The sequence below is a fragment of the Pan paniscus genome, chromosome 3 (assembly GCF_029289425.2).
Source record: "Pan paniscus chromosome 3, NHGRI_mPanPan1-v2.0_pri, whole genome shotgun sequence".
NCBI classification, from domain to species: Eukaryota; Metazoa; Chordata; class Mammalia; order Primates; family Hominidae; genus Pan; species Pan paniscus.
This window is the reverse complement of record NC_073252.2, coordinates 39501707-39523155: the sequence shown is the minus strand read 5'-3', so window position 1 is coordinate 39523155 and position 21449 is coordinate 39501707. Positions and strand designations below refer to the sequence as shown.

Sequence of the window (21449 nt, the reverse complement as noted above, 5' to 3'; positions counted from 1 at the left end):
CAACATTTTACAGAAGATCACAGTGAAACCCAGATGATTAATTAAAAATAGTAAGTCAAACTTAGGTTAGAATTTTAGTTTTCTAGACTTCTGGTTCAGCACTGTTTTTCCCAGAGAATACTACTTTTATTTATTGAATGGCTGTAACATGGCTAGGTGCTACACTGGGCACTTAGCCTCTAAAATTTTGTGTTATTGTATTTGTAGAGATGGGGTCTTGCTCTTTTGCCCAGGCTGGTCTTGAACTCCTGGGCTCAAGTGATCCTTCCGTCTTGGCCTCCCAAAGTGCTGGGATTATAGGCGTGGGCCACCATGTCCGGCCCTTCAAGAAAAATTTAATCTTCCCAGTAACCTAAATGTTGATTGGCTTGAAACTGTTTTACTATTTATAGAGAAGGGGACGTAAGGAAGAAATAAGGGCAGTCTTCAGAGGCTGAATGTGGAAAAAGTAGATAAACTTTTTCTCCCTGTTCAGCGGATAGATTAAGGAAAGTAGGTGGAATTCACAGGGAAGTATTTTGACTTAATATAAGGAAAAACTTTCCTAAGGAGTATAGTATTTTGCTATTCGCTAAAGAAAGAAGGTGAATTAACATTGCTCGATTTTGAAAGTATTTAAGTCTAGTCTATTTTTTTGTTAGAAATGTGGAAAATGGGGTCTATGTATTGAATAAGGAGGTAGGACTAGTTGACTAAAGATAATTTATTATGAAGTTCTTGGCATGTAGTTTAATGCTCAATAAAAACTTATTAATAGTAAATAAAAAGATACCATGAAGTCTGTGAAGCCAGCAACAGAATAGCAGAGATGCTGATAAATAATGAACAGAAGTAAGCAAAGAAGAGTGGAGAGGAGGTAGAAACTAAAGCACTGACTCTGAAAGCTAAGGGGTCAGAGAGTTCTAGGATGTAGTCAATTTGTTGTAAAACATTAGACGGAGAAAAGGGTGTATTAGTCCGATTTCATGCTGCTAATAAAGACATACCCAAAACTGGGCAATTTATAAAAGAAAGAGGTTTATTGGACTTACAGTTCCACATGGCTGGGGACCTCACAATCATGGTGGAAGGTGAAAGGCACGTCTCAAGTGTCGGCAGACAAGAGAAGAGAGCTTGTGCAGGGAAACTCCCCTTTATAGAACCATCAGATCTCATGAGAGTTATTCACTATCACGAGAACAGCGCAGGAAAGACCCATCCCCATGATTCATTCACCTTTCTCTGGATCCCTCCCATAACGTGGGAATTCAGGATGAGATTTGGGTTAAGGGCACAGCCAAGCCATATCAAAAGGTGTGAAAAAAACATAAAAATTACCCATATTTCCCTAATCAGAGATAAAAATTGTTAATGTTTTATTGATTCTTTTCAGATTTTAGAATGTGAATTTAAAAGTTATGTATATATCTATAGATAAACAGTGTCATTAAACATGCTGTTATGTCATCTGCTTTTGCCACCTAGTAAACATATGAATATATTTCTATGAGCAAATATAGATATTTGTTATAATTTTTATTGCTGTAGAGATTTTGTTACATGGTTGAGTATACATATTAATAGATATTTAGGTTATTTGTTTTCCCATATTATACACAATACTCACATCTCTCTCTTTGTACTGCCATTGTTATGGTTGTTGAGGCCATCTTTGCCTACGTGGTCATTTACTTTTTGTCTTCCCGTTTTCTTGCCCTGTTACAATCTGCTCTCCATAGTAGTTGATCTCACCCACTCAGCTATGGGGTTTTCTGTCATACTGCTTATAAGCACGGCTAGGTGTAGTGGAAATGGAATGTTAGTATTTTAGGCATTTTTAAGGTGGTGGGAAATTGGTAGAGCACCATCATTTCAGAGACAATTTAAGTTTGTTCTTTCTCCATTAAGGGACTCCCTCTTGCCCAGAAGTACAATTGTTGTTGTTGAACTTAAAGCAAATAAACATTATAAAATTTAATAAGATAAGAAATTTAACATATACTGGGTATAGCTGGTCAGCTGTCAAGTATTAAAAAATTTGAGTTTCTATAATACCATGATCATTGTGTTATTATTTTAGAGAAAAGGAAAGGACTTTGAGATTATATTCTCAATGGTTAGTTACTAGGACTATTATGGGTGATCCACGTGGCTGTTATAAATGGAATGGTGATGTTACCTAGCCTTTTGCAAAGCCTTTTTCCTGTCTGGCAAAGAGGCAGAGAAGAACCAGTAGTTAGGTAGGGAGAACACACACACACACACACACACACACACACACACACACACACACACACATATATGAATGACTGAACCTAGTCTGTTGACTCTTTGTAACGTGGTTGAACTGAAATCTGTTAATTGTATCAGGCCTTGGATGTGCTTTAGAAAGAGTTATGGATAAATTTTTAATTAAAGCTTGACGGTAGATTGACTATAGTTGAAGAGAAGTGAAACAAGTATGTTTTAATTTAACTCTTTCAGTTGGAAACACTTTAGTGTAAGCAAAATGGGGAAATTTATTAGGAGCCTGCTAACTTATCTCATGGAATGTAGAAATAAACCTTTTGCACCTTGGTTTGTACACACTGGTTGAGCAAATCAAGGATAAAGTTGGCCCCACCTTGCTGAAGTGCTCACTCCTGGTCTAGCTGATTGTGGTCAAGAGTGTGGAGCCATCTAATGGATATATCTGTGGTTTTTGGAGGCCCTTGGAGGGAGGGGTGAGCTGTAAATTATTAGAGAAAATGTGCTTGTAGTGAAGGGCACTGGCATCCTCAGAGATTTCTACTGCATGCTTGCTTTAAATAGCGGGTTACTTTTTACATTTAGTAATCAGAAACCTGTAAGAGTGATGTGTTGCAAAATTTATAGTTTCATTTTAATATAAATATAATAATTAGAAGGTAAGGCTAAATCCTTTTGATTTTTACATATCATTAGATACTTTCATGTTTGAAATGGCAGCCACATAAGGATAACACAGTGCCTGGGACGTAAGGCCTTTAGCAAATGTTCGTAGTTGAATGAGGGAGCAGTTGAGAGGACATAGGAGCCACTCATATGTGGCTTTGCATACCAGATTGATACAGTGAACCGTCCCCCATCCCCACCATGACCTAGTCTTCATGGTTGTCTTTTATTTAAAAAAAAATTTTTTTTTTTTGAGAGGGAGTCTCACTCTGTCGCCCAGGCTGGAGTGCAGTGGTGCAATCTCAGCTCACTGTAACCTCCGCCTCCCAGTTCAAGTGATTCTCCTGCCTCAACTGCCCAAGTAGCTGGGATTACAGGCATACTCCACCACGCCCAGCTAATTTTTGTGTTTTTAGTAGAGACGGGCTCTCACCATGTTGGCCAAGCTGGTCATGAACTCCTGACCTCAAATGATCCACCCATCTTGGCCTCCCAGAGTGCTGGGATTACAGGTGTGAGCCACTGCACCTGGCCTATTTTCAATTGTATTAAAAAAGGTTTTTTTAGAGACAGGTTGGAGTGCAGTGGTACAATCGAGGCTTACTGCAGCCTCCATTTCTTGGGCTCAAGCGATCCTCCTACTGCCTTAGCCTCCTGAGTAGCTGGGGCTACAGGCCTGCACCACCATGCCCAGCTTAATTTTTCTTTTTCTTTTTTTTTTTTTTGAGACAGAGTCTTGCTCTGTCTCCCAGGCTGGAGTACAGAGGCACAATTTCAGCTCACTGCACCCTCTGCCTCTGCCTCTGGAGTAGCTGGGACTACAGGCGCGCACTGCTACGCCCAGCTAAGTTTTGTAATTTTAGTAGAGATGGGGTTTCACCATGTTCACCAGGCTGGTCTCGAACTCCTGACCTGAAGTGATCCGCCTGCCTCCCCAGCTAATTTTTTTTGGTAGAGATGGAGTCTCATTATATTGCCCAGGCTGATCTTGAATTCCTGGGCTCAAGCAATCCTCCGCCTCAGCCTCCCAAAGTACTGGGATGACAGGTGTGTGCTACCGTGCCCGGCCTCATGTTTGTCTCTTAGATTTTCATTTTTATTGGATTTCTTTTGTTTATAGGCCAAATCGAAAAGCTTTTTTTTTTTTTTTTTTTTTTTTTTTTTTTTTTTTTTTTTTGTGAGTCACTGAAGCAAACAAATTTATTGAGGCCCTTTTAAGGTACATTTTTGGAGCTCCTAATTATCTAAACATTGTCATGAATGCTTAAAAAGACATTTAAAGCCAGATGTTTTGTGGAAACTTTTTAGAAAAATAAAATGTAACAAATAATTTATGGTCTTAAATGAATGGTTAGATATCAGTAGATAGTTCACCTGCAATATATAGCTAGAACCTGACAACTTACTACCTCTGCGAATACCACCACAGTCCAAGCCTTCCGTATCTCATCTGGAACTGCAGTAGCTTTCTGAGTGGTCTCCCTGCATTCACTTTCCCCCGCTCTGCAGTGTGTTTTCCAAATGACAGGCCTTAAGTTGGGTCACAAACTATTCTCAGAATTCTCCAGTGGATTCCCATTCTATAATAAAGACTAAAATTATTCCTATTGCCTAGAAAGTCCTCCAGGATTTGGCCCCTACCTCTTTCACCTGAACTCTCTGGCACGCCTCCGCATTGTGCTGCAGCCACATTGAACTCCAGGCACACTTCCGTCTTGGCTTTTCCATTTGTAGTTTTAATTGCCCAAATATTCTTGCCTGAGGTATCTTCATTTCAGGCCTCTGTTAAAATGTTGTTTATCAAAGAGGCATTCCCTCAGTACCTTATCTCAAAGAGTACCCTTCATCACTCTTTAATTCTTTCACCCTGTTTTACTTTTTATTCATAGAACATTTAACTTGACAGTGTATATTTGTTTATTTGTATATCTGTTTCCTCTTCTAGACTTTAAGTTCCATGAGGGCAGGGATTTTGTCTTTTTTATTCACTGCTGTATCTTAAGTTCCTGGTACATAATGAGTGCTCAGTAAATATTTGTGTACTCTTGGTAGTAACTGGGGGATATAGCGTATTACAGGCCTGGCACTGGTAAATGTGGGGATGATGGTTGAATTTAGGAGATGGGGGAAAAAAAGTTATTAGCATCTCTAAGTTCTTGGATGTTTATTTTGTTTTTGAGACAGGGTCTTTGTTGTTCAGACTGGAGTGCAGTGGTGCAATCACAGCTAACTGTAGCCTCAACCTCCTGGGTTTATATCCTCTTGCCTCAGCCTCCCTAGTAGCTGGGACTACAGGTGTGTACCACCATGCCTGGCTAATTTTTTGTTAATTTTTTTGTAGAGAAGGAGTTTCATGATGTTGCCCAGGCTGGTCTCGAACTCCTGAGCGCAAATGATTCTCCTATCTTGGTCTCCCAAAGTGCTGGGATTACAAGCATGAGCCACCATGTCTAGCCTCTTGTATACTTTTTATAAAGTTGGTAGAAGTGTTTTCTTTGTATAACCGAATTGATGTTTTATAAAAAATATTCGGTTACATTTCATTTAAGATGAAGAAGATGACTTTATGTGTAAGAAGGCGGCCTCTAAATCAAAAGAGAATGGAAGATCTACAAATAGTCATCTTGGAACATCAAACATGAAAAAGAATGAAGAAAACACTAAGACCAAGAATAAGCCTTTATCACCAATAAAACTTACACCCACATCAGTACTTGATTATTTTGGAACTGGAAGTGTCCAAAGATCTAATAAGAAGATGGTGGCAAGCAAAAGAAAAGAGGTAAGTGTTCTACGTATAAGCAAGTATGCTCAGGATTTATACCCATTCACTAATATTAACAGGAGAAACTAGGATGTAGTAAATAGGCAACATGTTTTAATAATTAAAATAATTTTCCTATGATTATGGATAAAATGTATTGCCCTCATTTTAAAGGATGAGGAAGTTGGAATGTTACATATTTAATTTTTTAATTCTTGAAAGCGGGAAAAGATCATTTAAGCCATAAGAAAAAATGATAATTATTCAAATTTAAATTGAGTTCTCAGAATGCAAACTCATTTTACTATTGACATCAACCAGTCAATATTAGCGATAAATTTGTTTCCAAATGAGATAATAAATAGATTCCTTATAAATAGAGCATACCTATGCTACACTTCTGACCTTCTCTACTTTGGCAGATATTGGATTCATCTGTTTCTGGCCATTTAGGAAACAGACATACCAGATAAATTATGGTGAAAGTAGTCCCCTGAGTTAAAGAAAGCCTGCCCCATAATGTATGCTTGTTGATTCTATCACTTCCTCCATAGAACAATGTAATCATTCTCACATATTGGTTTGCCAATGTTCTGGACTACTTGTCAAGCCAAGACATTAATCTACAGGATTGGGTTTTTTTATTTTTATTTTTGGTACTTCTCTTGAACATATCAATAGAACTAAGTGAGACAGGTCTGTCTATAGGATATTTATTAGGGATTGGATATGGTCAGGGAGTAGCCATAAATTTGACTTTCCGGCTGGTGTACATTGCAGCTGTTACTGATACACTTATCTCTCATTGGTGTATTTAATCAGCAACAGTCAAGAAAAAGTGCCTTATTTTTAACTTAAGGTTTATGCTGATTTTGCTTGATTTTCTTTGAAATATAGCTTTCACAAAATACAGATGAGTCTGGATTACAAGATGAAGCCATCACCAAGCAATTACAGCTTGATGAAGATGCGGAGGTATTGGCATTTTGCTTAGAATCATTAGTAACTTGATATTGTGACTAGCTATTTAGTCCAGCCAGGTTTTGAATTGAACCTCATTGGAAGTTACATGTAAAATAAGTTAAAATCTAATAAATGAAAATCTAAATTTCTGTACAAGATAAATGATGAGACCAGGGGAGAATTATTTACTGAAAGATTTATTTTTAGAGAAGATTGATCAAGTGCTGTGAGATGATTTTGAAGAAATGGCTAGCAGCAAATCCTGTAGGTCATGATAGGTCTTTGATACCCACAAAAAGGATGTTAATGATAAGGACTTTGGAATTTAGTGTCTTCCAAATGGGAAACCGTTGGAGTTTTTATTTTTTATTTTTTGAGACAGAGTCTCGCTTTGTTGCCCAGGCTGGAGTGCAGTGGCGTAATCTGGCTAATTGCAACCTTCACCTCCTGGGAATCAAGTGATTCTCCTGCCTCACCTGCCCCAGTAACTGAGACTACAGGCGCCCACCACTACGCCCGGCTAATTTATGTATTTTTAGTAGAGACGGAGTTTCACCATGTTGGCCAGGCTGGTCTTGACCTTGGCCTCCCAAATTGTTGGGATTACAGGTGTGAGCCACCACACCCAGCCCCATTGGAGTTTTGAATAGAAAAGTGACATGACTTGATGGATCTTAAAAGAAAATTACTTTGGCTTCGATGATGTTAATAGTTCATGGTGGGGGCAAGATCAAAAGCAGATCAGTTTGCAGACTGAATGGTAGGTGAGAGATGTCAGCTTGTAATAGGAAAAGGCAGTGAGAAGTGGGCATAATCTGAATGTGCCTTGAAAGGTACAAGTTGTTTTTGACAGATTGGATGTAAGGTGTGAGGGAAGAAGATTCACAGATGAGGCTGGGTGTGGTGGCTCATGCCTGTAATTCCAGCACTTTGGGAGGCCGAGGTGGGAGGATCACTTGTGCCTGGGAGTTTGAGACCAGACTGGGTAACATAGGGAAATCCCATCTCAACCAAAAATACAAAAATCAACTGGGCATGGTGGTGCACACCTGTGGTCCCAGATACTTGGGAGGCAGAGGTGGGAGGATTGCTTGAGCCTGGGAGGTTCAGGCTGCAATGAGCTGTGATTGAGCCACTGCACTCCAGTCTGGGTGACAGAGCAATACCTTGTCTCTCGGAAAATAATATTCAGTTATGGCCTTAACAACTGGGTGAATGGTGATACGATTTACTAAGGCTGGAACACAGGAAGCAGAACAGGTTTGGTACAGAGAGATCTTTTGGACAAGTTAAGTTTGAGATGTCTAATAGACTTCCAAATGGAAAGGCAGAGTAGGTGGTTGGGTAGAAGAGTCAGGAACTCAGGGGAGAAGTCTAAACTGAAGATGGACATTTGGAAATCATTACCAGTTGAGTAATATTTAAACCTGTGTAACTGGATGAGATCATGGGGAGATAATGCAAATAGAAAAGAAAAAAAGGTCTCAGGATTGAGCCCTGGGCCACTGTTAGAGGTCAGGAAAAGGAGGATGATCCAGCAAAGGAGAGGAGAGAGTGGCTAGTGAAGTAGGAACATCAGGAGAGGTTGATATCTTACAGAAGCCAAAGAAAGTATTTCAGGGAGGAGCGCTCATTTCTGTCAGAGGTTCCAGACTTAGCTGCCGGCTGTTTGAACTCCCTTCCTCTTGCTTAGCTTAAGTGTCACTTTCCCAGACTACCTCAACTATATTAGAAACTCCTCCGATATACTCTGTCACACTCTGTCATAGCTACTATTATCATTTATTATACTTGCTATTTAATTAGAATGACAAGTATAGGCTCTAAGGTCCCTTCACCAGGACTCTCACTCAACCATTTGTCTCAACCATTTATGTCTCACTCAACCATTGTTACATCAGTGCTTATCTTAGTGTCTGGCATACAATGGGCTCTTGATAAGTATTATTGTGAGAGAACAATATTGTGATTGTTCACATTTTATTACTTTGGCAGTTTAGTTTGTGTTTTCAAAATGTTTTTCTATCTTACTTGATCACACTGAATTACATAAACTACAAGCGAGTATCCACATGACTCAAGGTAGCACAAGTAGCCTGGGTCGAACTAGGAAGTAATTTTTAGGAACCTGACTTCTCCTGATCCAAATACTAGAGGGTTACCTAATCCTTTCCAAACCAGGTGTGGTACTTTGTATCACAATCCCCTATTTTTCCATTTTTGTCACATTCTTTCAGAATCTTGTTTGGGTAATTTATTAATCTGATTAAGGACTTTTAGGTGTCAGTAACTGAAGATGTCTTTACTAATTATCCCTGTAAGAGTTTTTCCTCCCTTTTTTTTTTCACTTCACTTTTAAAAGATTGAGTGGATTTTGAAGTCCTTTTCTTTGTTTGAATAATGTAGGGTGTTTTTTATTGAATATCACGTAAGGCCATTTTACCAGGGAGCATACAGCCATTTGGTTTATAATGAGAAAGATACTCCACTGCTATATATTCTCTTTTGGAAGAGCTCCATTTTGCTGAATGTGAAAGTATTTTGAAATAACTGAGATAACTAGAATGTCTCTGTGTTACATTAGCATGTTAGTAGAACTCCTGACATGATGACTTAAATTTTCAAAAGTGAGAACAGATGCATTTGAATTAGTAATTGAAAATAGGAGTTTGATAGTAAAAGTGATTTTACATTTGTATATAGCTTATTATATGTGCCAAAAAAATACTGTATAATTTTTTTAAATTCTTAGATTCACTATTTTTGTGCTCCCCAGATGATTGTGTTTTCCTATTAGGTTGAGATTCCTTTCAGAGGTCTTTTTAGACAATAAATAGAAATAAGAAAGCTGTGTTGCATAAGAACCATTAAGAGAAAAGTACAGACCTCATGTTTTATAAGTAAGAAATATGACTTTAAAAATATGCTCACTTTATCTGTCATCCCTGCAAAACCAGAACTGTATGTTCCAAAATCTGATTCAGCTTAGTGAAACAAACCTGTGATACTTCACTATTAATGTTGAGTGGGAAAATGTCATAATTATTTTCTGGAAAATGTTTTTCTAGTTTCTTCTAAATATATGAATCAGACATTTAAAACTTCTATTTACGAAAAGAAAAAGAGCAACTCAACTCACTTTGCTGACACATTTTACAGCTGGAGAGGCAGTTGCATGAAGATGAAGAGTTTGCCAGAACATTAGCCATGTTGGATGAAGAACCCAAGACCAAAAAGGTGGCATAATGTTGGGCTATTTGCGTTCTGAATATACAGTACAGATCAGTGTTCATACTTGCGTGTTCTAGGCTCTAGCCAAAACATGAATAACTTTTCCAGAAAGAAGTTAAATTATTTTATAAAAATGTTTTTGGGGAAGCTCATTGAGAAACTTATTCTTCTTGAAAGAAGGGTGACGGCATCAAAACAAACCAGAACCTTTTATCACAAAACAAAGAATTATATCTTTTCCTTATTCTTTTTATATTTTATTTTATTTTATTTATTTTAGAGACAGGGTCTCTGCTGAAGTGCAGTGGCATGATCTGGGCTCAGTGCAGCCTTTGCCTCCTGAGCTCAAGTGATCCTCCTGCCTCAGCCTCCTGAGTAGCTGAGACTACAGGTGTGTGCCACCACACCCATCTAATTTTTGTATATTTTTGTAGAGAGGGGGTTTTGTTATGTTGGCCAGGCTGGTCTTGAACTCCGGAGTTCAAGCGATTCTCCTGCCTCAGCCTCTCAAAGTGCTAGGATTATAGATGTGAGCTACCATGCCTGGCCTTTTAGTTCTTTTTTTTTTTTTGAGACAAGGTCTCACTCTTGCCCAGGCTGGATTACACTGGCACGTTCATAGCACACTGAAGCCTCGAACTCATGGGCTCAAGCTATCCTCCCACCTCAGCCTCCCAAAGTGTTGGGATTAGAAGCATGAGCTTCTGTGCCCAGTTTACCTTTTCCTTACTCCTTTATCATAGGAGTTCTTATGTACTTGTTCAGAAAATAATGCTCATAAAAATTCTTTTGGAACACAAGCTTAATAACTTCAATATTAATCACTGTCTTTTCAGGAAGCACAGTTTTGTCAGTTCTAATTAGTTAACTCTAAGATCTATATTATGACAGTCTCATATAATAATGAGTATATTTTGAGGAATCTTTTTCTTTCTTTTTTTTTTGCGAGGTCTCACTTTGTCACCCACGCTGGAGTGCAGTGGTGCTATCTCAGCTCACTGCAACCTTGACTTCTTGGGCTTGATTGATCCCCTCACGGCAGCCCCCCAAGTAGCTGGGACTACAGGCATGTGTTACCACACCCAGCTAATAATTTTGTGTTTTTTGTAGAGATGGGGTTTTGCCATGTTGCCCAAGCTGGTTTCGAACTCCTGAGCTCAAGTGATCTGCCTGCCTCAGTCTTATTTTGGGGAATCTTTAAAACATCAAGACTTTAATTTTTTAAATTTTTAAATTTTTATTTTTTATTTATCTCCAGGAGATTAGCTTTATTTCTGATGAATCACATTCTGTTAATATAATTGTCAATGTCAATATGTGATTACTTCAAAAGATTTTACTTCTTTAAAGCAGAGAGTTGTAAACCTAGATACATCAGGAGCTAAGACTAAACAGGCAGGTGTTAAGACAGTAGGGAGTGGTAGAGACTTTGTCATTTGAAAAGTCTTATTTCATCTAAAGACACTCAAATTATAATTACTTTAAAAGACTGTATCACACACCTCAATTTGTGAACTTTTTATAAAATGGAGTTTTGAAGGAGCAGTGGAAAGAATGGATATATTTTTTTCCCCTTTGAGAAAGTGCTCTCATTTTCTTTCGAGCTTTTGTTTATTTTTATTTTATTCTTTCAAATTTAGATTTTAGTTTTTAACTGCTTAATACTAACAATTTGAGAGTTGAGATGAAGGAGAAATAAGGCTTCTACTTCCAGATTTACAGGTTGGGATGAAGAGGGATAATTTTTATAGATGTATTTTTATACCCTTTCATCTGTTTCCTCATTTGTAACATGAAGTAATAAAATATGCCTCATTTGCCTTGGAAATTTTGTGGATAAATGAATGACAGTTTATTGTAGTGTCCTGCTAGTTGAAAGGTGACTCTTAAAATTTTAATGGATTTTAACAACAGATTTTATGGTAATAGTTTTTCTATTATTTGTCACATTTGACACTTTTAAAATTTGTTTAGGCTCGAAAGGACACAGAAGCGGGAGAAACATTTTCATCTGTCCAAGCCAATTTAAGTAAAGCAGAAAAACATAAATATCTTCATAAAGGTAATACTAGCAGAAAAAAGTAAGATGGAACACTTGTCTTCATGGAAGTAAATTCATGATAATCTTGTTTAAGTATCCTATTCAGTAATTATGTATTGTTAGGTAGACATTATTTCATAGGACTATTAGAGCATATTGAACTTAGAAACTTTGAAAGCTCTTTGGATGCTAGCTGGTACAGAATGCCCATCTGCTCTATGATTACTGTGAGAATTGTGTTAAAACTCCTGGCTTCCTGTTAATTTCCAAGTATAGTGCAATATGTGGATTTCAGTATATAAAGATGAAGAACCTAGATGTTTTGAGCTTTTCATGTCAGAGGTAGTCTCAGAGTTGACTCATAGTTGGCCAGGTCATCTTCACTCTCTTGCTTATTGCCTGTAGGTTTTATTCTTCAGTGGTTCTGATAGCAAATCATCTGCTAGTCTAGATGATCTTAGTCCTATAAGTAAATGTATTTATAGATTTACTATAAACAGATGGTCTTGACACTTTAGGACTTTGGGCCTTCAGGGTATATTCTGTGCTAAGATTACTCAGTTGAAAAATGAAAGAAAAGTTGATATAGATTATCATTTTCCAAAAACAACAATCATAATCTTTTCTTTCTTCCTAGTAAAAACAGCACAAGTTTCAGATGAAAGAAAGAGCTACAGTCCTAGGAAGCAAAGTAAATATGAAAGTTCAAAAGAATCTCAGCAACATTCCAAGTCATCAGCTGACAAAATAGGAGAAGTCTCTTCTCCCAAGGCCAGTTCTAAGCTGGCAATTATGAAAAGAAAAGAAGAGAGCTCTTATAAAGAAATAGAGCCTGTGGCCTCAAAAAGAAAAGAAAATGCCATTAAATTGAAAGGAGAGACAAAAACTCCTAAGAAAACCAAAAGTTCTCCAGCTAAAAAAGAGGTAAGAACTTTGTTTTTTTTTTTTTTTTGAGATGGAGTTTTGCTCTTGTTGCTGAGGTTGGAGTGCAGTGGCACAATCTCGGCTCACTGCAACCTCTGCCTCCCAGGTTCAAGCAACTCACCTGCCTCAGCCTCCCAAGTAGCTGGGATTACAGGCATGTGCCACCATGCCCGGCTAATTGTGTATTTTTAGTAGAGACGGGGTTTCTCCATGTTGGTCAGGCTGGTCTTGAACTCCCGACCTCAGGTGATCTGCCCACCTTGGCCTCCCAAAGTGCTGGGATTACAGGCGTGAGCCACCGCGCCCGGCCTTGGTAGGAACTTTCTAGGGAGTACAGTATTCCCCCTTATCCATGGTTTTGCCTTCTGAAGTTTCGGTTACTTGTGGTTAATCATGTTCTGAAAGTATTAAATGGAAAATTCCAGGAATGAACAATTAATAAGGTTTAAATTGGGTACTCTTCTGAGTAACGTGATGAAATCTCTCTGGCCAGCCTGCTTTATCTCACCCAGGATGTGAATCATCTCTTTGTCCAGCATATCCATCTTGGATACACTACCCACCCATTAGTCACTTGGTAGCCGCCTTGGTTATTAGATAGAAAAAACAGTACATGTAAGTATATATAGAGTTTGGTACTGTCTGTGGTTTCAGGCACCTACTGGGGTGGTCTTGGAACATACCCTCCTTGGATAAAGGGGGACTGCTGTATATATTTTGGTGCTATGTGTTAGTCTGGGTTTGTTTTCAAGTTTTATTTCTAACGATCATAAGTCATTATAATATTTTTAAGATATCTTATTTAGAAGCTGTTGTAGGATATGGAGTATTAATATAGCTAAGTAAGCCCATATTTATTGTTATTGTGTGTCAGATACTGTGCGAATACTTTACATGTGGTAGCTCATATAATTTTCACAACAACCCTGTGAGATATTTATTTTTATTATTCAACTTTTAAAGACGAGGAAACAGGCTGAAAGAGTTTAACTATTCTAAGATCATCCACCTGGTAAGTGGCAGGGCCAGCCTTGAACTCAGGTCCTCTGAAGCAGTATAACATAGTGGCTCCACACACAGGCTCTGGAGCCAGTTTCAGGCTCTGGGCCTCTGAGCAGGTTTGGTCACTTCCCCTGTCTGTGCTTTGGTGCTGTTTGTAAAATAGGAATAATAATAATAGTACCTAATGACTTCATATGTAAAAGCACTTAGAGCAGTGCCTGGGACCTAATAAGTGCCATCTTAGCTATTATTATTAAAATGATTGTTATTTGGCTTAGTCCTAAATTTACTCTTTTTTATTCTTGTACAACAGTGTTGCGATACTGAAATTATTTTTAAAGGAAAAAATGATGAGATAATGAATATCTTTGAAAAATTTTGCTAGGAAATATATTTGAGAAGCGAACGGTCTCTGAATCTCCAATTTGGAACTACTTTAGATTCATAATGAGAAACCACTATTCATTCATGCCTCTTAGGCACTTAGGATTAAAAGTAGAATATCACCTATTTTAACTGGTCATCACCATTATATTTTAGTGCAGAACAGTGAAATGGTGATGATTTCAGAATGCTTTTGTTTGTGGACAATGCTTATAAATACGCTTAAAGGAGCAATTAACTTTTTGGTCTCAGATTTTTTCTGCACTAAATGCTTATCTGGTAAATGAATGGTTTTCTTCAGGCACACTAAAACATGTTCCATTTACAGAGGCAGTCTGTTTTTATGAAGAAAGAGGAAATCTTTAAATGATACTCTTCACTGTACTTTTTAAAGTTAGAATAGAAATAACTCAAAACTTTTACTTAAGCAGTTTTGGTTGGAAACGTCAAATAAAGTCTATTTAATACATTTAGTTGGTCTTGGTCAAATAATTCTGACTTCATAAAGTGGGTGTCCTTCAAAGTTATTGTATACGCTGTTTACCATTCAGAATTCTTTTCATAGAATGAGTGTTGTAAATTAATCGTTTTTCCATGTTGGTATGCACTGGACCCTCTTGTGAAACTTGTTAAAAATATGGAGTTTCCCAGGGAATGTGGTGTGGGCAGCTGTATTTTAATAAGCTCCTCATATGATATGAACACACACCAACATTTGAGAACCATTGTTAGAAGGTAGGGTTAGATTCTAGGACCAGCCTGTTAATGGCTTATCGACCTCTTAGCCAAACCAGCTGAACTATTTTATTGGTTAAGCCATTCCTTTTTTTTTTTTTTTTTTTTTTTTTTTTTTTGAGACGGAGTCTCGCTCTGTCACCCAGGCTGGAGTGCAGTGGCGCGATCTCAGCTCACTGCAAGCTCCGCCTCCCAGGTTCACGTCATTCTCCTGCCTCAGCCTCCCGAGCAGCTGGGACTACAGGCACCCGCCACCAAGCCCGGCTAGTTTTTTGTATTTTTTTAGTAGAGACGGCGTTTCACTGTGTTAGCCAGGATGGTCTCGATCTCCTGACCTCGTGATCCACCCACCTCGGCCTCCCAAAGTGCTGGGACCACAAGCGTGAGCTACTGCAGCCGGCCGCCATTTCTTTGTATAGAAGTTACTATTTTGTCTACTCTCAAAAGGATTTGGGATTGCTTACAAGTTAAAAATAATGTAAAATAGGAAGTGGAAAAATAACAAACACCTGATAGTGGTTCTTAAATGAGAACTATCTAAGATATTTTTCCCCCACATAAACACATTCTAGCCATACCCCATATCTCCGAAAGAGAAACTTGGAGGTGGATCTAGGGATGCATAGTTTGAAAAGTTTCCCCAGGATTTTCTGAGATATACCTACGGTAAATTCCCCAAGAGAAGTAGAATGGGAGGAGATGAAATAGCATAGAGAACGTGTCTTCTCTTTGGAGTAAAGCTTGTACCTTCTTTGAGCTGACTGTTTAGATTCTCCTACTGGAATGCTTATGTCCTTAGGGATGCAGGCTGGTGCTTTAGGGGCATGGAAGGTCATAGGATTAACACAGAATATCTTCTCGGGCGATCAGGTTTACTTGGGGAAAAATGTATTTTCCCGTTAAACATGGATATATGGATATATCATGAAATATAATTTAAAATTCAGGTGAATTTCTAAAGTAAAACACTTTTTGCATTTCTTTGCTTGGAGCTGGCAACTTGGCTTATTCCCATAATCTGCCCTGAGGTGTGTGGCTTTAGAGAGTGGAAAGTTTTGAGAAGCGCTGATGCAGGGATGTTCGTAAGTCAGTTGTCTGTAAGTTAGGAAGTACTTGTGTAGCTAAAACTGTTAATTTCACAGCCAGACACAGAAGTGACACAATAAAAATAATGTTTATTTCTAGATATGTATTTTAAATTTTGCATGAATTTTGTATGACTTTGTTCATTTTCCTTTCCCTGTTCCCAAAGTCTGTAAGTCCTGAAGATTCTGAAAAGAAACGCACTAATTATCAAGCTTATCGAAGCTACTTAAATCGAGAAGGTCCCAAGGCTCTGGGCTCCAAAGAAATACCAAAGGTAAGAGTACTGAGAGGGCGTGCCATTCTGTGAGGGCCTCTGCCGTATGGGTCCATGTATGTATTCACTATGATTATAGCAGCAGAGGATTAATAATTAAAAATGAGCAACAGAAAAGCTTCAGTTACTGTCTTCAAGAATTAGGGATGTTTATTCATGTTATGAATCACTGCTTGATACTTAGAAAAAGTTCCCTTTAAATAACAAGTAGCACTAGAAAGGCTGAGCTTTGAGACTATACCAGTGACAAAACTAATGTTTTTGCTTGCATGGCACTTATAGCCTAAAGAAAGAGGCATTAAATAAATAATTTAATTATAATTGGGATATGTGCTATGAGGGAAAAATCTAAGATGCCCTTAGGTAGTGTAACAGAGGAACCTGGTCCTTGGTGGAGCATGTAGAATGTGACATTTAAATGGAGACTTGAAGAATGAAAGGGATTCAACAGGTGTGAAGGGGTTGTGATGGCATGGTGGTCTGGGCAGAGGGGCCAGAATGTATGATGTTCCTGCAGGGGGAAGGTTCTTGCATGGTATGTTTGAGGAACTGAAAGAAAAATTATGGTTGGAGCATAGTGACCAAGGGATGAGAATGGCCAAAGAGGTTAATAGGATCACATCTTGCAGGGCCTAATGTTTAAGACTTTTGTCTAAGAGAAGGAATTTTTATTTTGTGTTTTTGAAACGGAGTTTTCGCTCCTGTTGCTCAGGCTGGAGTGCAGTGGCACAATCTCAGCTCACGGCAACCTCCACCTCTTGGGTTCAAGCGATTCTCCTGCCTCAGCCTCTGGAGTTGCTGGGATTACAGGCGTGCGCCACCATGCCTGGCTAATTTTGTATTTTTAGTAGAGATGGGGTTTCTCCATGTTGGTCAGGCTGGCCTCGAACTCTCGACCTCAGGTGATCTGCCTGCCTTGGCCTTCCAAAGTGCTGGGATTACAGGCGTGAGCCACTGGGCCCGGCCGAGAAGGAATTTTAAAGTGGAGGGATAACATGACCAGATTTGAATTTCTGAAAGATCGCTCTGGCTGCTGATGTACCAAGTGCCGTGGATGGGGCAGAAATAGCTACACAGAGATCATCAGGAGAGATGGTGAGAAGTGATAGGGACTGGTCTGGGGGAGCAGTGAAAATGTCGAAAAGTGGAGAGGTTTCACTGGAAGAGGCAAAATCTATGGGACTTGGTGATAATTGAAGTGGAAAGTGAGAAGAAAGAGTATTGGGGATGATCTTGTTATTGGCATGAGCAGCTTGGTGGATGATGCGATTGGTGGCAGGGCTGGTTTGGGGAGATGATAATGAGTTCGTTGTTGGCCACACTGTGCTTTAGGGTTATATGAGATGTCCACATGGAGATGCTGAGTAGACAAGCAGATATGTGGGACTGGAGCTTAGAACAGAAGTCAGAACTAGATGGACAAACTTGGGCATTCTTGGCATGAAGGGATTAATAGCATCTGGTAAACTAGTACAGAACAAGAAGAGAAGAGGGCCTTGGCCCCTGCTTCTTTGTGAAGTAGAAGAGGGTGGAAACCAAAAGGAAACTGAGAAGTAGCAGCTACAAACATGGGAGAGAAGTTTGATAAGCGTGGGATCACAGAAGCAAAGGGAAGAGAGAGTATTTCAAAAATGATTGAGTAGTTAAGTCTGTCATGCTGTTAAGATTCCAGGTAAGGGAAGACGGGAAATTGTTCCATTTAGTAACATGAATTAATGATCCTTAGTGGCCTTAGCAAGAGCTAAGGACAGTGGAGGCAGAGCCTGATGGAAGTGGGTGGAAGAGTGAGTGTGAGGAGACAAAATGGAGACAGCAAAAGTAGGTATTTTTGATAAGTTTGGCTGTGAAGGAGAAAGAAGTGGGAGGACTTCTAGCTAGAAGGACTAGAAGGGGAAGTGACTTCTAGCTAGAATGGAAAGTGGAATTTAGGGGGAGATTTAAGTATTTTTATGGTAGGAGATATTTAAAGCATGCGTTTTGCTAATGGGATAGATCCTACCAGAAAGGGAGAGATGGAAGTTATACCAGCAGGAGAAGGAGAATCAGTTGTAGCATGAGATTTCTGAGAAGGCAGGAGGGGAGGGGATAAGTATACAATATATGTATAAATTTAATTTTCAGTTTGCTTGGTATATATAAGTACATATAGAGATTAATAGCTCCCCTAATAAAGAGAGGGAGAGATGGTGTAGCTGGGACCGGGGTGGGGAGCGAGAAGGTCGGCCTTAAGGGGCTTATGGGTTTTATGGGAGCCTGCAGGAAGATGCCAGTCTTGCCTCCTGTACATGGGTATGAGAGACCAAACAAGTTCTGCTTGAGAGGACTTCAGTCAAAGTGGTGCCCTGAGGGGACAGACAGGTTTCAGTGAAGGCAAGGCTATGGAGGGAATGTTGGAGAAGAGGTTGAGGATACTAGGGGTGGCTGGCTGCTCCTGGAGTAAGAGCTTAGCCAAATTCTAGAATGGAAGAGTTTGATAGGGAGGCTAGAAGTGCTAAGATTGGATAAGTAAAAAGATAATCAGAGCCATAGTGGGTGATAATTTGGGAGATAATAGATATTTGGGATATGGGATATAGGGGCTTGCATGTGCAATTTTTCCAGGGTTGTTTTGAGTTTGTTCAGAAGTAGTTAAGTTCCTGTAGTGTTACAGTAGATCATTTCAATCCAAGAACCCATAAAGGCTTCAAGGGACCCTGAGATATTGTTAGTCAAACCTTTTCTTTCCAAGCACCTTCATAGCTGTTTCTTTTTGTCTTCCGAGAAAGATTCTTCATCTGAATGGTGAAGGATTGAACTTACATGGAGGCAGTCTTTGAATTTTGGTTGGCTGCTGCTTTTCAAACCCATTTTAAGTTTGTTAATCTCAATTCTCTATTAAAAGAGTAATAAGTCACTTGGAATGTCATGTATAATTTTCATTTTGTTTGGTTGTATAATTTTATTGAACCATTGCAAAAATATATAACTCAACATAGTTCCAATTAAGATTTAATGTCTTTTCCATCCAGCTCTCTTTGGCAAGTATCTCTTATATTATACATTATGAGAGTTATCTTTCCAATCCAGAGATAATACGATCTTGCCTTTAAGTTACTAGAAGATTGCTAGATTTACTATCCTAGAGTAATGAGCAGAGAGGAAGGCACGAGCTCACACTTGCTTAGCTTTTTAGAATCAAAACTTTCCCTTTTTAACAATAGCAAGAGTTGCCTTTTTCCCCTTTTTCCCCATAAAACAGTAAAGATTTTTTATTAAGCATTGTAAGTTGCATTCAGTAGCCTTCAGATATGCCACACCACAATCCATTGGCAGACCATCCAACCCAGCAGCAGTTTGTTCTTGTACAATCCATGAGTTCGGGCAAAACTCCCTTCAACTTACAGTTAAGATCCTACTTAGCTCTTGCGGGCAGGGATTGGGGAATTAGACCTCATTTCTGATCACTAATGTGATGAAAAGCATCAGAAGTATTTGAAAATGATAAGAAGTGATTCTGATTTTAAAGTACATTGTTTCGAAACATTAACAGAAACATCAAAATGATAGGAGTATACCTGCTTCTATTAAATTCTTGTTGGGAAAGTTCTTAAGAACAAGCAGTTTCCTGAATAGCAAGAGTTTCTACTGATGGATTGCATTTGGTTGTTTATTTACAGTTATGCAAGTTAACTAGTAGTTTAGATATGAAGAGGGCATAATGGAAAATAGTATGAATGGGTAATTTTAATAGCTTTGCTAACAGTGTTGGATGTATGTTTTTCACTGCTTGTTTTGTAAGTTTATTAAATGTTAGCCATATCAAAATTTCTTAGGATCTAATTTCAGGTGGTGCTTATTTGCTGTAAATTTCCAGCAAACTTTCCATGCCAAGGTTATTTATGATGTAAAATGAGAAAAATCAACTTCCTGCAGTTTTGATGCCAAATGTTTCTTTGGAAAGCTACCATGTAATTTCCTCTCTGCTTGAACATTTTGGTTTTTAGGGAGCTGAAAATTGCTTGGAAGGCCTTATATTTGTAATCACAGGCGTGCTGGAGTCTATTGAACGAGATGAGGCCAAGTCTCTAATTGAACGTTATGGGGGAAAAGTAACAGGAAATGTCAGCAAGAAAACAAATTATCTTGTCATGGGTCGTGATAGTGGACAGTCCAAGAGTGATAAGGTGGGTACTTCTTTGTTCTCAACACCATGACACCTCCTGCCTGCCTTGGCACACTCTTGATGTGATTTGCCCTTTACTCAGAGTTAAATGAAGGAAAGAAATAGAAAAGTAATTTCTTGCCTACATTATTTCTTCTCCACAGAAGTGTTATTGGCTCTGACACCAGGATTTTGGTTTTCCAATGGAAGGCATAGTTCCTGTTTACTTGACTTTTTTTTAGTGTATTTAAGTTTAAGTCTTTTTTTATTTTTGAAGATAGAAACAAATGCAGTTTTCTTTTTCTTCCAGTCCGAAGTATTCCTATATATGCCACTGTATACATCATCTTAGGTTTTTTTAAATTGGTGTTTTTAGAAAAAGAATCAGTGGCCTGTTGGGTAGGATTGTGTTTAACTCCAAACAGCAGAATATCTGATTAACCGTGGATTAAACAGCTGCTAATTTTTCTCACAAGAATTCTGGAGGTATTGCTGGGATAGTTCGGCATCTCAACGATGTGGTTCCTCCATCTGTCCTTATTGTGTTAACTTTTGTCCTCATGCATGTTGCCTTGTGGTTGCAAGGTAGCTGCAGCTCTAGGCATTTAAATTCTTATTCAAGGCAGGAAAAGGGAACAGTGGCAAGTGTGTCATAAGAGCTGTGACTGGCCTGACGAGAGTTTTCCCAGAAACATGTCTTATAGAATTTCACATAAGGCTCATTGGCCAGAGCTGTCACCTGGCCACTCAGAGCTGTATGGGAGGTTGGGAAGAACCAAGACGTTTCTGGTTGCCTTGGACCAGTCATCATTCATCACTTGAAGAAGGACACATTGGAGTTCCATCAGCAGGGAAGAAGGTGGGGGAAATGTCTGCCATATGCATTAAATATGGGAGAAGGTATGAAGAGCTGGTCTTAGGCCCTAGTTGGCCATTGCCCCTTTCTAGGGGAGGAAAGGTAAAGCAGTCCACAAAAGTAGAAATGGACCACTTCCCATGCCAACCTGCTACT

General features: G+C 38.8%; 1 protein-coding gene across 11 annotated transcripts in view; it reads left to right on the top strand.

The window, feature by feature from the left end:
- Positions 1–21449, top strand: part of RFC1 (replication factor C subunit 1) — a 77429-nt gene that overhangs the window by 33125 nt on the left and 22855 nt on the right. For 6 of the 11 annotated variants that reach the window (XM_008957570.5, XM_063603516.1, XM_034958449.3 and 3 more), the window contains exons 5-11: positions 5442–5674; positions 6554–6631; positions 9779–9856; positions 11825–11912; positions 12529–12815; positions 16189–16296; positions 20280–20459. In XM_008957570.5, the coding sequence (XP_008955818.3) occupies positions 5442–5674; positions 6554–6631; positions 9779–9856; positions 11825–11912; positions 12529–12815; positions 16189–16296; positions 20280–20459 (1052 nt within the window). The remainder of the gene's footprint in view (positions 1–5441; positions 5675–6553; positions 6632–9778; positions 9857–11824; positions 11913–12528; positions 12816–16188; positions 16297–20279; positions 20460–21449) is intronic. The other 5 variants (XM_034958454.3, XM_063603517.1, XM_055111280.2 and 2 more) reach the window with 1 other exon arrangement.